The following is a 12,636-nucleotide window of genomic DNA, read 5'->3' as shown; positions in this document are numbered from 1 at the left end:
TGCCCTCCTTCTGTCCTCCCTTCCTTCCATCCAGCGTCTGCCCTCCTTCTGTCCTCCCTTCCTTCCATCCAGCGTCTGCCCTCCTTCTGTCCTCCCTTCCTTCCATCCAGCGTCTGCCCTCCTTCTGTCCTCCCTTCCTTCCATCCAGCGTCTGCCCTCCTTCTGTCCTCCCTTCCTTCCATCCAGCGTCTGCCCTCCTTCTGTCCTCCCTTCCTTCCATCCAGCGTCTGCCCTCCTTCTGTCCTCCCTTCCTTCCATCCAGCGTCTGCCCTCCTTCTGTCCTCCCTTCCTTCCATCCAGCGTCTGCCCTCCTTCTGTCCTCCCTTCCTTCCATCCAGCGTCTGCCCTCCTTCTGTCCTCCCTTCCTTCCATCCAGCGTCTGCCCTCCTTCTGTCCTCCCTTCCTTCCATCCAGCGTCTGCCCTCCTTCTGTCCTCCCTTCCTTCCATCCAGTGTCTGTCCTCCCTCGCACTCCCCGCTTTCATCCAGTCTAAGTCTCCTCTCTGTCCCTGCTCCCTCCTACACCCATCCCTGCCGCTGCTGTTTTTCTAGACGAGCAGCAGCAGCAAAACAAGTTACAGCTACACGGGACCAGACTCTCCATACACGTGGCTGCTGGCTGTGACCTGGAACAGGAAGTGATGTTCGAGGGGGGCAGAATTGTCAGCCGCATGTATGAAGAGTCTGGTGCCGCATGGCAGCTTGTTTTGCTGCTGCTCATTTAGAGAGGCAGCAGTGGCAGGGGTGTGGGGGGAGCAAGGAGAGAGAGGAAGCAGATGCTAGATTGGTGGGGGGGAGGCAGTAGCAGTTCATGTGACAGCGGGAAGGAGGTCGGAATGTGTTGCAGCACCCCTGAGAGTTCACTGCGGCACACAGCTTGGGAACCACTGCTCTCTATGTACATGATGTACTATGGGGTTTTATTTTTTTTTTTCCTGTCTCTCCAAATCCTTTGAAAAGAGCTTGCAATTTTTGACTATTTGTTTTCAAGCAGTGAGGGCCTGGTTGAGTGCTTATTGCCAGTGGCGTACCAAGGTGGGGGCGGTCTGCCCCGGGTGCATGCTGCTGGGGGGGGGGGGGGGGTGCCGCGCGCGCCTGTCGGCTCCGCTCGTTCCGTGCTCCCTCTGCCCCGGAACAGGTTACTTCCTGTTTCGGGGCAGAGGGAGCATGGAACGAGCGAAGCCGAGAGGCGCGCAGCACCCGCCTCCCCCAAGCAGGTAAAAATGCACCCGGGGGGAGGGGGGTGTCCTTTCGCCGGTGGTGAGGGGGGGGTCGCGCTGCACCCAGGGGTGGGGGCGCATCGGTGATCCGCCCCGGGTGTCAGCCACCTTAGGAACGCCACTGCTTATTGCTTTAAACTGAATATCTCCAAATCAGATTTTATTTTTGTTTGGTGAGGTTCTCCTTCAGAGGTTCCGGAAACCTTTTGTATAGATCCCTTGAAAACACCAATTGTTTCCAATTTGAAATAACTTGGCATCTGGATGAATACTAGCTTATCTCTAGCCATTCAGGTTAGGTCTATTGTCTGGAAAGTTTTCTTCAAATTGAAGCTGATTAGAAGATTAAAATACTTATCTCATGTTAATTTTAGAACTGATATTTTGTTGTAAAGATAAATTGCTGCTTGATGTTCCTTCTTTCCATCGTGTTAAACTAATAGAATACCGTTCCTCCATATTTTATGTTGAAGGGGCTAGACTATGGAGCACCTTTCAATTTGACTTAGGAACATTACCTCGCTGCTTCAGTTTTGTAAGCATTTAAAAGCATACTCTTTAAATCAAGCTTTTACTGCTGTTTAGATATTTGTCTAGTTAAATGCTGCCAGCGTCAACTGTTTCACCACTGCATTAAGATCTGATTGGAATCCGTATGTTGGTATTTTTTTTTTAATTATTATGTATGTGATATTGTAATCTGTCTAGAATTATAGGGTCAATCTGTTTAGAGGGACCGTCTCTTCCTGATGTGGGGACTTAAATCTAACAGTCATTCAATACTGTCCCAACTATCACAATACTTATCATATACACAGTCCAAAAGCAGATAACTTATAAATCTTCACATTGACTTAATTTCTTTCCTAATGGGGATCTTCAGAGTAACTGACAGCATAACCGTTTGCTTTTTGACTGTGTATATGATAAGTATTGTGATAGTTGGGACAGTATTGAATGACTGTTAGAATTGTAAGATAGCACAGAATATAAAATTTTTAAATAAAAATAAATCTGGTATATTGAAATTGCCTGTTATCACTTCCCACTTGTCTGGACTGTTAGAAGGAGAAATTAGATTTTACCTGTTAATTTTCTTTCCTTGAGGCCTCCAATTTGTGACCTAAGAGTTTGTGCTGTTATTGTATGGAAGGATTGCTACATAGGTTCTGAGTAGCTTATTTGATGAAGGGATTTTGTGGTGGTTGTACTGAGGTGATGCCAGAATTTGAATATATATGTTTTTGGATATTCAATCTGTAAGAGGAATCATCCTAGCTCTACTCTTTTTATAGACTTCAGAATAGATTTTTAAAAAATTGAGGTTGACAGTAAGTTCAGTTTGAGTTTTGTCTACCGTTCAACCACACACAAACTTTCTGCAGCACATCAGTCCCTGATTTCTCAAAGATTAACATTTTCGAGAACAAAAAAATTATCTAACTTTGATTTCACTAACAATTTATTTTAGAAAAATAAATTCCATTAAGAATATTTTGTTTCTCTTTCATCATTTATAACTACAATAAATTTGAGCTTTCTTTTTGTTAAGCTGCATATTGTAGCATTCAGTGTGTTGCGTACATGAGCACTGTTTCAGGTATGTTACAACAGAAAGAGGTTTGAGAATCATGGGGTTAGAGGAATGGGTGAGAACCAGAAAAACCATTATTCGGGGGGATCTTTTACTAAAGCTTAGCTCAAGTTATCTGCAGCAGGGCCCATAGGAATAAAATGAGCCCTTCTGCAGGTAAGTCAAGCTATGCTTTAGTAAAAGACCCCCTCAAATTCCAGTTCCTCCATTGACATTTCCTGTGACCTTGAGCCAGGGACATAGCTACATGGGGCCACGGGGGCACGTACAACGTGCAGGACGTCAGATTCAGAAACAGAACGAAGGAAGAAGAGGACCTCGGCTGGCAGGAGTTGGGGTCCCCCGCTAGCAAAGGTAGGCGACGGCGGGGGGGGGGGGGGGGGGGCTAAAATGTGCCCCCTCACCTCAGGTTCTGGACCCCCCTCCCGCCGAAGTCTGGCTATGCCCCTGCCTTGAGCACTTCACTTTTATCTTCTGTTGCACTAGGTACACACTTGGATGAGGTTGTTACTGTATCTGAATCTCAATAATGGTGTAAGGCTTGAGCATCATTTGGAGCAATAGCAATATTATAGTAATACCACATTAGCAAATGCTCCATTCAAATGGAAACGGAAGCCAGGAGGCATTTTGTTTAGTTGTCATTAAACTTTTTGGGGCTATCTCTAGGTTTCTCAGTTTTATTTCCTTTGTTTAAAAGTATAGCAGTTCTCTCAACACCTGAACAAGTCTGTTCCGATCTTGGTGCCAGTGAAATCCCCTTCTCTTTCTCTGGATTTCTATGGCATGGTAACAGAAGCAAATGTACTAGCCTGCAGCAACACCTATCTGTGTTTTTGCTATTTAATTTTCCCTTTTCTTGCAGAGTACTCATTGGGATGTTCAAAGAGTAAGGTAAGATCAAACTGTTTCCTACATAAAGCGCCTCGTGTATGTCAAAAGCTGTTTTTGTCTAGAAACTGCTCTAGTGTTGTCATTAATGTATTCAGGTTTTTTAAATTCGAGTCTGCAGAAAGCTTTGACTATAATATAAGTATGTAAGTAAGTACATAAGTAATGCCACACTGGGAAAAGACCAAGGGTCCATCGAGCCCAGCATCCTGTCCACGATAGCAGCCAATCCAGGCCAAGGGCACCTGGCGAGGGTTTTTTGTTTTGTTTTGTGTTTTTTGCTTTTCTGGATTATAAAAATAGCCAGATCTCCAATATAATAATTTGTCAGTCTGCGTCCCTGGATGACTGGCTGGCTGGGTTCGTAACCATATGCAAATGAAGTACTATGTAATCGGCTCGCCTTCCCTTCCCTCTCAGTGTCCTGCCCTCGTGGAAAGAGGAAATTACATCACAGGAGGGCGGGACACTGAGAGGGAAGGGAAGGCTGGAGGCGAACTGAGCCTGCCACTTTCACTGCCGCTTCTCTAATTTCAGGTAAAATAAAAGTTTTAAAGGCAGGGCAGCAGGAAGGAAAGGAGGGCTGTTTGGGGCAAGTCACTGGACAGGGAAGGGATGGGAGGGTAGAGGAGAATTGCTGGACATGGATGGGAGGGGAAGGCAGAGGAGAATCGCTGGACATAGAGGGAAGGATAGAGGAGAGAGGAGAAATCGCTGGACAGGGGAGGGGAGGGCAGGGGATAATGGCTGGACATGGATTGGATGAGATGGGAGGGGAGACAAGAAATTGCTGGACATCAATGGGCAGGGAGGGCAGAGGAGAATCGCTGGACATAGGTGGGAGGGTTAAGGACATGCAGGGGAGAGAGGAGAATTGCTAGATATGGATGGAGGGGAGGGCAGGGCAGGGGAGAGAGGAGAATTGCTAGATATGGATGGAGGAGAAGGCAGGGAAGAGAGAAGAGTTGCTGGACATGGATCAATGGAGGGGAGGCCAGGAGAAATGCAGGACATGGATGGAGGAGAGAGAAGACAAGAAGGAGATGCAAAGAAACACTCGTGCAGCTATGAGCGAAGACCAAAAGGCCCTTGAAAGGGAACAAGTCGCTGCAAGAAAAAGGTCCAAGGTGGCAAATATGATTGATGAGCAAAGAGAAAACAATAGAAAAAGAAACGCCGATTTGGCAAGGCAGAGAATTTAAAACATAATGGCGATTAGACGATAGCCTTTCTAGGGCCCGTTTCATTTTTTGCTTGTACTGTAAGTAATTCAAATAATGTTTAGAAGCATAGAACATGATGGCAAATAAAGACCATACGGATCATCCAGCCTTTAATACCACTCGGCTTCAGCTTTAGCCATCAGTGAGCCTAGAATTCCTTCTGACCAGGGGTGTAGCTACTGGGGGCCGGGGCCTGGGCCCCCGCAAATTTCGTCCGGGCCAATGTCAGAAGCATTTTTGTGGAGGGGGCAGTTCTCTGTGCATTTTTTTTTTATAGATTTAACACCCTGTCTTTGTGCAGTTGTTTAGGTTGATGTTTCGTTTCTGTTCCTGAGATTTTTTTTTTTTTGGTATACGTTAATCTTAGAAGGTCAGTGTCCTGAAGAATTATCTACTCTGATTAGTTAGGTTCTAATATTGATCACCACAAATGTATTATCTGAACGTAGGTTTTCTGTCTGTTACAAATTCTTTTAATTTAACATTTTAAAAAAAGTCTTAATGCATCAATCTTGGAAATTTTGGAATGAACTACCCCAGGAGATTTGTTGGTGTTCATGTTGTTTTTGTAGGTTACTGAAATCATCTGTCACGAAACGCCTAGCCACCCGCCTGGGACTATCCCACGGCCACTTAGAGGATCTCTCCCCAGCACAGCTCAGGACTACTTGCACCGACACTTGTGCTCTACACTGGCACTCTTCTCCCACTGACTGGGTGCCAACCGCCTCTGCATGAGTCTCCCACTCTCAAATTATCCCCAATGATTTCTAGATTATTGGGGCCACACTCCCAGTGGTTCCACAGCTCCTAGGAAGCACTCTCAGACCCAACAAACAAATCACTAGGATTCTTAGTCAGTCCAGACAAAAAGAGGCAATAAACTAAAAATGTTTATTGTCATGAAAAAATTAGAACAATGAACAGAAAAGGTGCAAACAGTAACAGATAATTAAATATGGACCAAATATGGATCAATTATAAAACTAAACATTTGTTCACTACCTGAATAGTGCCTGGGAAGTACAGGAAATGTAGCTGCTCACAGGGTCTCAGTAAAGTGGTATTTCTCTCTGCTTCTAAGCTGAGATTGGAGATGAAACCAGTACATCCTAGCTGAATTTTGAGCTCTTGGGCCAATCGGAGCCCAGAACAACACGTTTTAAAATAGTTGGCCACATCACTGCAGGTTACCTCTTATCTGTGTTAACTAAAGAAGGAACAGTCAGTTCTCTGTAACAGCTTTAAACATATAAACATGCACTACCTGCTGGCCAAGCAAGAGAAATACACTTCAAGAAATAATACAGTTTTACAGGCTTAAAAACCCACGGTTTTGTCACAATATCTGCTTTCAAAATATTTTTAAGATGCTAGGCTTTATATAGAGAAGTGTAACCAGCAGAAGAAAGGAGGTGTCGATGCCTCTGTACAAGTCTTCAGTTTTGGAGGCCGTATCTTTCAAAGAATGTAAAAAGACTTGAACTGGTGTAAAGAAGAGCTACAACAATGGTATGGGATTTGCGTTACAAGGTGTATAAGGAGAGACTTCCTGACCTGAACATCTGTACCCTGGAGGAAAGGAGAAACATGGGTGATATACAGATGTTCAAATATTTGAAAGGTATTAATCCACAAACAAACCTTTTACCGAGATGGGAAGGCGGTAGAACTAGAGGACATGAATTGAGTTTGAAGGGGGGCAGACTCAGGAATAATGTCAGGAAGTATTTTTTCATGGAGAGGGTGGCGGATACTTGGACTGCCCTCCCACTGGAGGTGGTGGAGATGAAAATGGTAACAGAATTCAAAAATGCATGGGATAAGTTCAAGAGAATCCTGTTCAGAAAGAACGAATCCACAGAAACTTAGCAGAGATTGGGTGGCAACACTGGTAATTGGGAAGCAAAGCTAGTTCTGAGCAGACTTCTACAGTCTGTGCCCTGAAAATGGCAAGGACAAATCAAGGTCGGGTATACATATAAATTCTCATACAATGAGTTTATCTTGTTGGGCAGACTGGATGGACAATATAGGTCTTTATCTGCTGTCATGTACTGTGCTACTATGTTACTATGTAATTATATTATACAGTCCTGATTATTGTATCAGTATCTCTACCCTACTCTGAACCTGTAAAGAGGGATTAAGCAGGTTATAAGTCCCTAAACAGAACAGAGCATCTTTGTCCTTGTCTTATTTCAGCTTGGCTTTGTGAGCTGGGATTCAACCCACTCGTGAAGTAACATATGTCCAGGCAACCTCTTTCTTGAGAAAGGATTAAGTATGTGTTGCATTTCCTAACCTAGAGTTTATACAAGTAGCTGTTTCTCTTTGGTATTTTGCTTTGATTTTGATAACATTTCTTCTATTACAAAGTGAAATTATACAGGACTTTAGTCCTCCTCTCAGGAGATTGCTTCCTGTACTTTTTCAGTCTCTGTTTTCAGGAGCTCCATGCCTTCTCTACACACATCCCATTCACACGAAAACCCATTTTGGTTTGAGGTAAACAACCTATTCTAGAAGCTTGCTAATCTCCATGTCTGTGATCCCATACTTGAGTTTTTGAGAGAAGGTAACACAGTAACACAGTAGATGACGGCAGAAAAAGACCTGCATGGTCCATCCAGTCTGCCCAAGACAAACTCATATGTGTATACCTTACCTTGAATTTGTACCTGTCCTTTTCAGGGCACAGACCATATAAGTCTGCCCAGCAGTATTTCCCGCCTCCCAACCACCAGTCCCGCCTCCCATCACCGGCTCTGGTACAGACCGTACAAGTCTGCCCTCCCCTATCCTCTCCTCCCAATCACCACCCCCTCTTCCCCCCACCTGCTCCGCCACCCAATTTCAGCTAAGCTTCTGAGGATCCATTCCTTCTGCACAGGATTCCTCTATGCATATCCCACGCATGTTTGAACTCCGTTACCGTTTTCATCTCCACCACCTCCCGCGGGAGGGCATTCCAAGCGTCCACCACCCTCTCCGTGAAAAAATACTTCCTGACATCTTTCCTGAATCTGCCCCCCTTCAATCTCATTTCATGTCCTCTCGTTCTACCGCCTTCCCATCTCCGGAAAAGGTTTGTTTGCGGATTAATACCATTCAAATATTTGAACGTCTGTATCATATCACCCCTGTTCCTCCTTTCCTCCAGGGTGTACATGTTCAGGTCAGCAAGCCTCTCTTCATACGTCTTGGAACGTAAATCCCATACCATCCTCGTAGCTTTTCTTTGCACCGCTTCCATTTTTTTAACATCCTTCGCAAGGTACGGCCTCCAAAATTGAACACAATACTCCAGGTGGGGCCTCACCAACGTCTTATACAGGGGCAGGTAGTTAGTTACTCATAACAGCTGTCCTCTGATTTAGTGATTTTTGTGGGTTAGTGCATCCCTTGTTAGTGGCATAGTCTGTTCACTTGGGACCTGAGGGAAAAAAAAAACCTACGGAAAGGTGGTTTGAAACAGGGGCGTATCTGACCTTCAGCAGTAGGGGGGGGGGCCAGAGCCGAGGTGAGGGGGCACATTTTAGCCCCCTCCCCCAGCGCCGCCATCATCATTGCCCACACACCCCCACCGCCGCCGCCATCATCGCCCACAACCCCGCTCGCCGTCACCTACCTGTGCTGGCGGGGACCCCATCCCCCGCCAGCCGAAGTCTTCTTCCTTCCTTTCAGGTTTCAGAAACCTGAAAGGAGTCTGACGTTCTGCATGTTGTACGTGCAGGACGTCAGAAACCTGAAAGGAAGGAAGAAGACTTCGGCTGGCGGGGGATGGGGTCCCCGCCAGCACAGGTAGGCGACGGCGAGCGGGGGGGGAGGGGTTGAGAGGGTTATCAGTAGGGGGGTCCAGGGCCAAATCTACGGGAGCCCTGGCCCCCGTGGCCCCATAGCAGCGATGCCCCTGGTTTGAAACCTGTCTCTAACCTCTAGTGTTTAAGTCTAGAAAATTCTTTGGAGCAGCATCTGACAGATTACGTGACCCATGACTATAAATACACAATACAATTAGCAAATACAAGTTAGTGCCCTTAGTAGTTTCAGCTGACCAAATCTTTCTGGTTTTGAAGTTTAATGCATTTGTGACTGATTTGTGTATGATTTATTGTGTTAACCAGGTTCTAAGAAGGGCAGTAAATGTTGATATGGATGACCTGGACAAGTGTTTAATGGACATAATGAAAGCAAAGAAGATTCACAAGCAAAAGGATCCAAGGTTTGTTGTATGGAATGTTTTCTTTTCACCCCTATAAATCATTTACACAATGATGTATTTGCTAGTGTGTTAAGGGTTTTTTGTAACCTTAGTTAGAGCTCATTGCTTAATGAGCTAGAGTATACAGCATGATTTTAAAGTCACCTTTCTTCTTCAAGAATTGTAATTTTCCTATTTTAAATGCCATGCGTTAAGCGTTTTTTTTAATATGTCATATTGTCCCAGTATGTGGGGTGGGAGGTGATGCAGTCTTGGGATTTCCGTCTGCTCCCTGAAGAAGCCTGTGGAGGGCAAGAACAGTTGGAGCAAAGAGTACAAAATTGTTATGGCAGTTTGGAGCTGATTCAACATTTTTTTCAAAAAGTGTTTGTGTGAGATTATTCACTTCATCTTTCTGTGGGAGCTCGAGCCTGCTGGAGAGACTCTGGTTATTGTTTATTTTATTTATTTTATTGCATTTGTATCCCACATTTTCCCACCTATTTGCGGGCTCAGTGTGGCTTACAATACATTGTAAATAATGGAAATATGATTTGTTACAAATCAGTTATGGATTACATTGTGAGAAGTTAAGCGAAGACAAAGTCAAGGCATCGTTAGGGAATAGGACAAGGAAAAGAACAATGGAACAATGGAAAGAGACAACGGGAAATTAATAGGGTAATAGAACCTTAGCAAAAGAACATCCGGTATAACATTTTCTGTGAGTAAAGGTTTAAGTGTGATAAAATTACGGGGGATGAGAGTTCAGAAGAGAATGTATTGGTGTATTTCTGGAACAGTGAGTGTGGAGTGACTGTGAGTGTTGGATTAATAAAGGGCTGTTCACAATTTTCATAAAGTTTTTTTTTAATCTCTTTTAAAGCAGGGCTCGTCAAAGTTTCTTAGCATTTTGGAGCCAGCTCAAAAATCTCGGAGCCAGACTTGTAACGAGCCAGCACACACATGCACACATATACATACACCCATAGCTCTATCTTCCCCTCCAACTGAATTCTCAATATTTCTCTCCAGCTTTTTATCTTCTCCACCTACATATACCTCCCCAGCTCCTGTACCCCAGCACACTGACACCAGTTTTTGCTTCCTCTCCCGTCCCTCCAGTAGCACGGACACCCAGTTCGCACTCCCCCGCCCCCAGCAATACTTGAGAAACAGAAATGAAAGATATCAGAGAGAGAGATTTCCCATAGTCCAATAGATAAAATAATGTTTTTCCTCTTTTGCTGCCACCACTCTCTTCAGCACCACCTGCTCTCTTTAGGACTCATGGTTACATAAGTACTGCCATACTGGGACAGACCGAAGGTCCATTAAAGCCCAGCATCCTGTTTCCAACAGTGGCCAATCCAGGTCACAAGTACCTGGCAGAAACCTAAATAGTAGCAACATTCTATGTAGAACCCCAAAGAGTAGCAAGATTCTAGAATTCTGAAGAATAACAAGATTCCATGCAGAATTTCAAAGTGTAGCAACATTCCATGTAGAACCCCAAAGAGTAGCAAGATTCCATCAAGAATCCAAAGTACATAAGTATGTAAGTGTTGCCATACTGGGACAGACCGAAGGTCCATTAAGCCCAGCATCCTGTTTCCAACAGTGGCCAATCCAGGTCACAAGTACCTGGCAAGATCCCAAAAAAAGTACAATACAATTTATGCTGCTTATCCTAGAAATAAGTAGCGGATTTTCCCTAGTCTCTGTTTTCTATCTTTTAACCAGTTTTTAATCCACAATAGGACACTACCTAATATCCCATGACTCTCCAATTTCTTCTGGAGTCTTTCATGAGGCACTTTGTCAAATGACTTTTGAAAATCCAGATACACAATATCAACAGAGTCAACATGGATTTAGTGAAGGGAAATCTTGCCCCACCAATCTATTACATTTCTTTGAAGGGGTGAACAAACATGTGGATAAAGGTGAGCTGGTTGATATAGTATATCTGGATTTTCAAAAGGCGTTTGACAAAGTACCTCATGAAAGACTCCAGAGGAAATTGGAGAGTCATGGGACAGGAGGTAGTGTTCTATTGTGGATTAAAAACTGGTTAAAAGATAGAAAACAGAGGGTAAGGTTTAAATGGTCAGTATTCTCAATGGAGAAGGGTAGATAGTGGGGTTCCCCCAGGGGTCTGTTCTGGGACTGTTGCTTTATAACATATTAGTAAATGATCTTGCGATGGGAGTAACTAGTGAGGTAATCATAAGTCCTGGACCGGGCTACATTAGTCAGTGGGGCTCATTTTCAAAGCACATAGCCTTCCAAGATTCCATAGAAACCTATGGAACTTTGGAAGGCTAAGTGCTTTGAAAATATGCCTCAGTGTCACCCACTTGTGAGAATATAAACCCTGTTGTCCTCTGAGAATACCTGCTACAGGTAAGTAACTTCGCTATATAAAATATGTATACATTAATACATCTTAAAAATACATATACATACAAAATATAAAAGAAACACAGATGCTCTGGATAAATGTCCCTTTGAATTTTCATATGTGTAAGGAGAGGGATGTAGGAAGTACACACAAATTACATAGTGAAACATGGATACGGATACCATAAAATAAAATGATAGTTATGGCCTTTGTAACGTTTAAAACTTTAAAGATATATAAAACATTGTGAAAAATGTACATATATAAATCTCTCTCTCTCTACACACACATAGTATAATAGAAAAAAACCAAGGGCCCTGTTTACAAAGGTGCACTAGCGTTTTTAGTGCACACTAACAATTAGCACACCCTAACTGTATAGATATCCATAGGAATATTATAGGCATCTATGTGGCTAGTGTGCACCTTTGTAAACAGGGCCTTACATATGAAAATAAAGAATGATTAAAAAAAAAAAGATTATGAAATGCTAAACTTGAACAGAATAAACCAACCCAGAACTAACCTGTAGTTACAATGTACTGTAGTTTATTTAGATTGTGAGCTCTTTGAGCAGGGACTGTATTTTTTCATGTTTGGTGTACAGCGCTGCATATGCCTTGTAGCGCTATAGAAGTGATAAGTAGTAGTAGTAGTTAAAGAATATCAGAGAATAAACCAAGTCAAATGTAATGGTGCTACAGTTGTGAATCGTTACACAACCTAAAGAAAAAGTTAATGTTGAAAAATGTATAAATAAAATAATTTTTATCATCAGTTTATATGTATGTATTAAAACGAGAGCGATCCAAAAAGTGCCAAACCAAGGCGAAAATGAATTAAAGGAGTGACACTAAAAAAAGACAATATAACAGGCTCACTTAACAAAATGAAACAAAAGGGAAAACCCAACAACTATTATGTGGGAAAAACATATTAAAAACTAAATTATCTCTATATAAAACACACCACCAACGTTCTGAAGCCTCCACAAGTCCCAACGTTCTAAATGCATGGTGGTGAAACCAGGAATTCGCCCATGAGTGTTGGCCCCGCCCCCCACGTATAACGTCATGACGTCGAGGGCGGACCAATGACACT

General features: G+C 43.5%; 1 protein-coding gene across 2 annotated transcripts in view; it reads left to right on the top strand.

The window, feature by feature from the left end:
• The window catches only part of ELMOD2 (ELMO domain containing 2), a 69,389-nt gene that overhangs the window by 22,429 nt on the left and 34,324 nt on the right, over positions 1-12,636 (top strand). For both annotated transcript variants that reach the window (XM_030191704.1, XM_030191706.1), the window contains exons 3-4: positions 3,679-3,707; positions 9,055-9,152. In XM_030191704.1, coding sequence (XP_030047564.1) covers positions 3,679-3,707; positions 9,055-9,152 — 127 coding nt within the window. The remainder of the gene's footprint in view (positions 1-3,678; positions 3,708-9,054; positions 9,153-12,636) is intronic.

Source organism: Microcaecilia unicolor, chromosome 2, assembly GCF_901765095.1.
Source record: "Microcaecilia unicolor chromosome 2, aMicUni1.1, whole genome shotgun sequence".
NCBI classification, from domain to species: domain Eukaryota; kingdom Metazoa; phylum Chordata; class Amphibia; order Gymnophiona; family Siphonopidae; genus Microcaecilia; species Microcaecilia unicolor.
The sequence above is the reverse complement of the archived record's forward strand: the minus strand, read 5'-3'. Positions and strand labels throughout refer to the sequence as shown.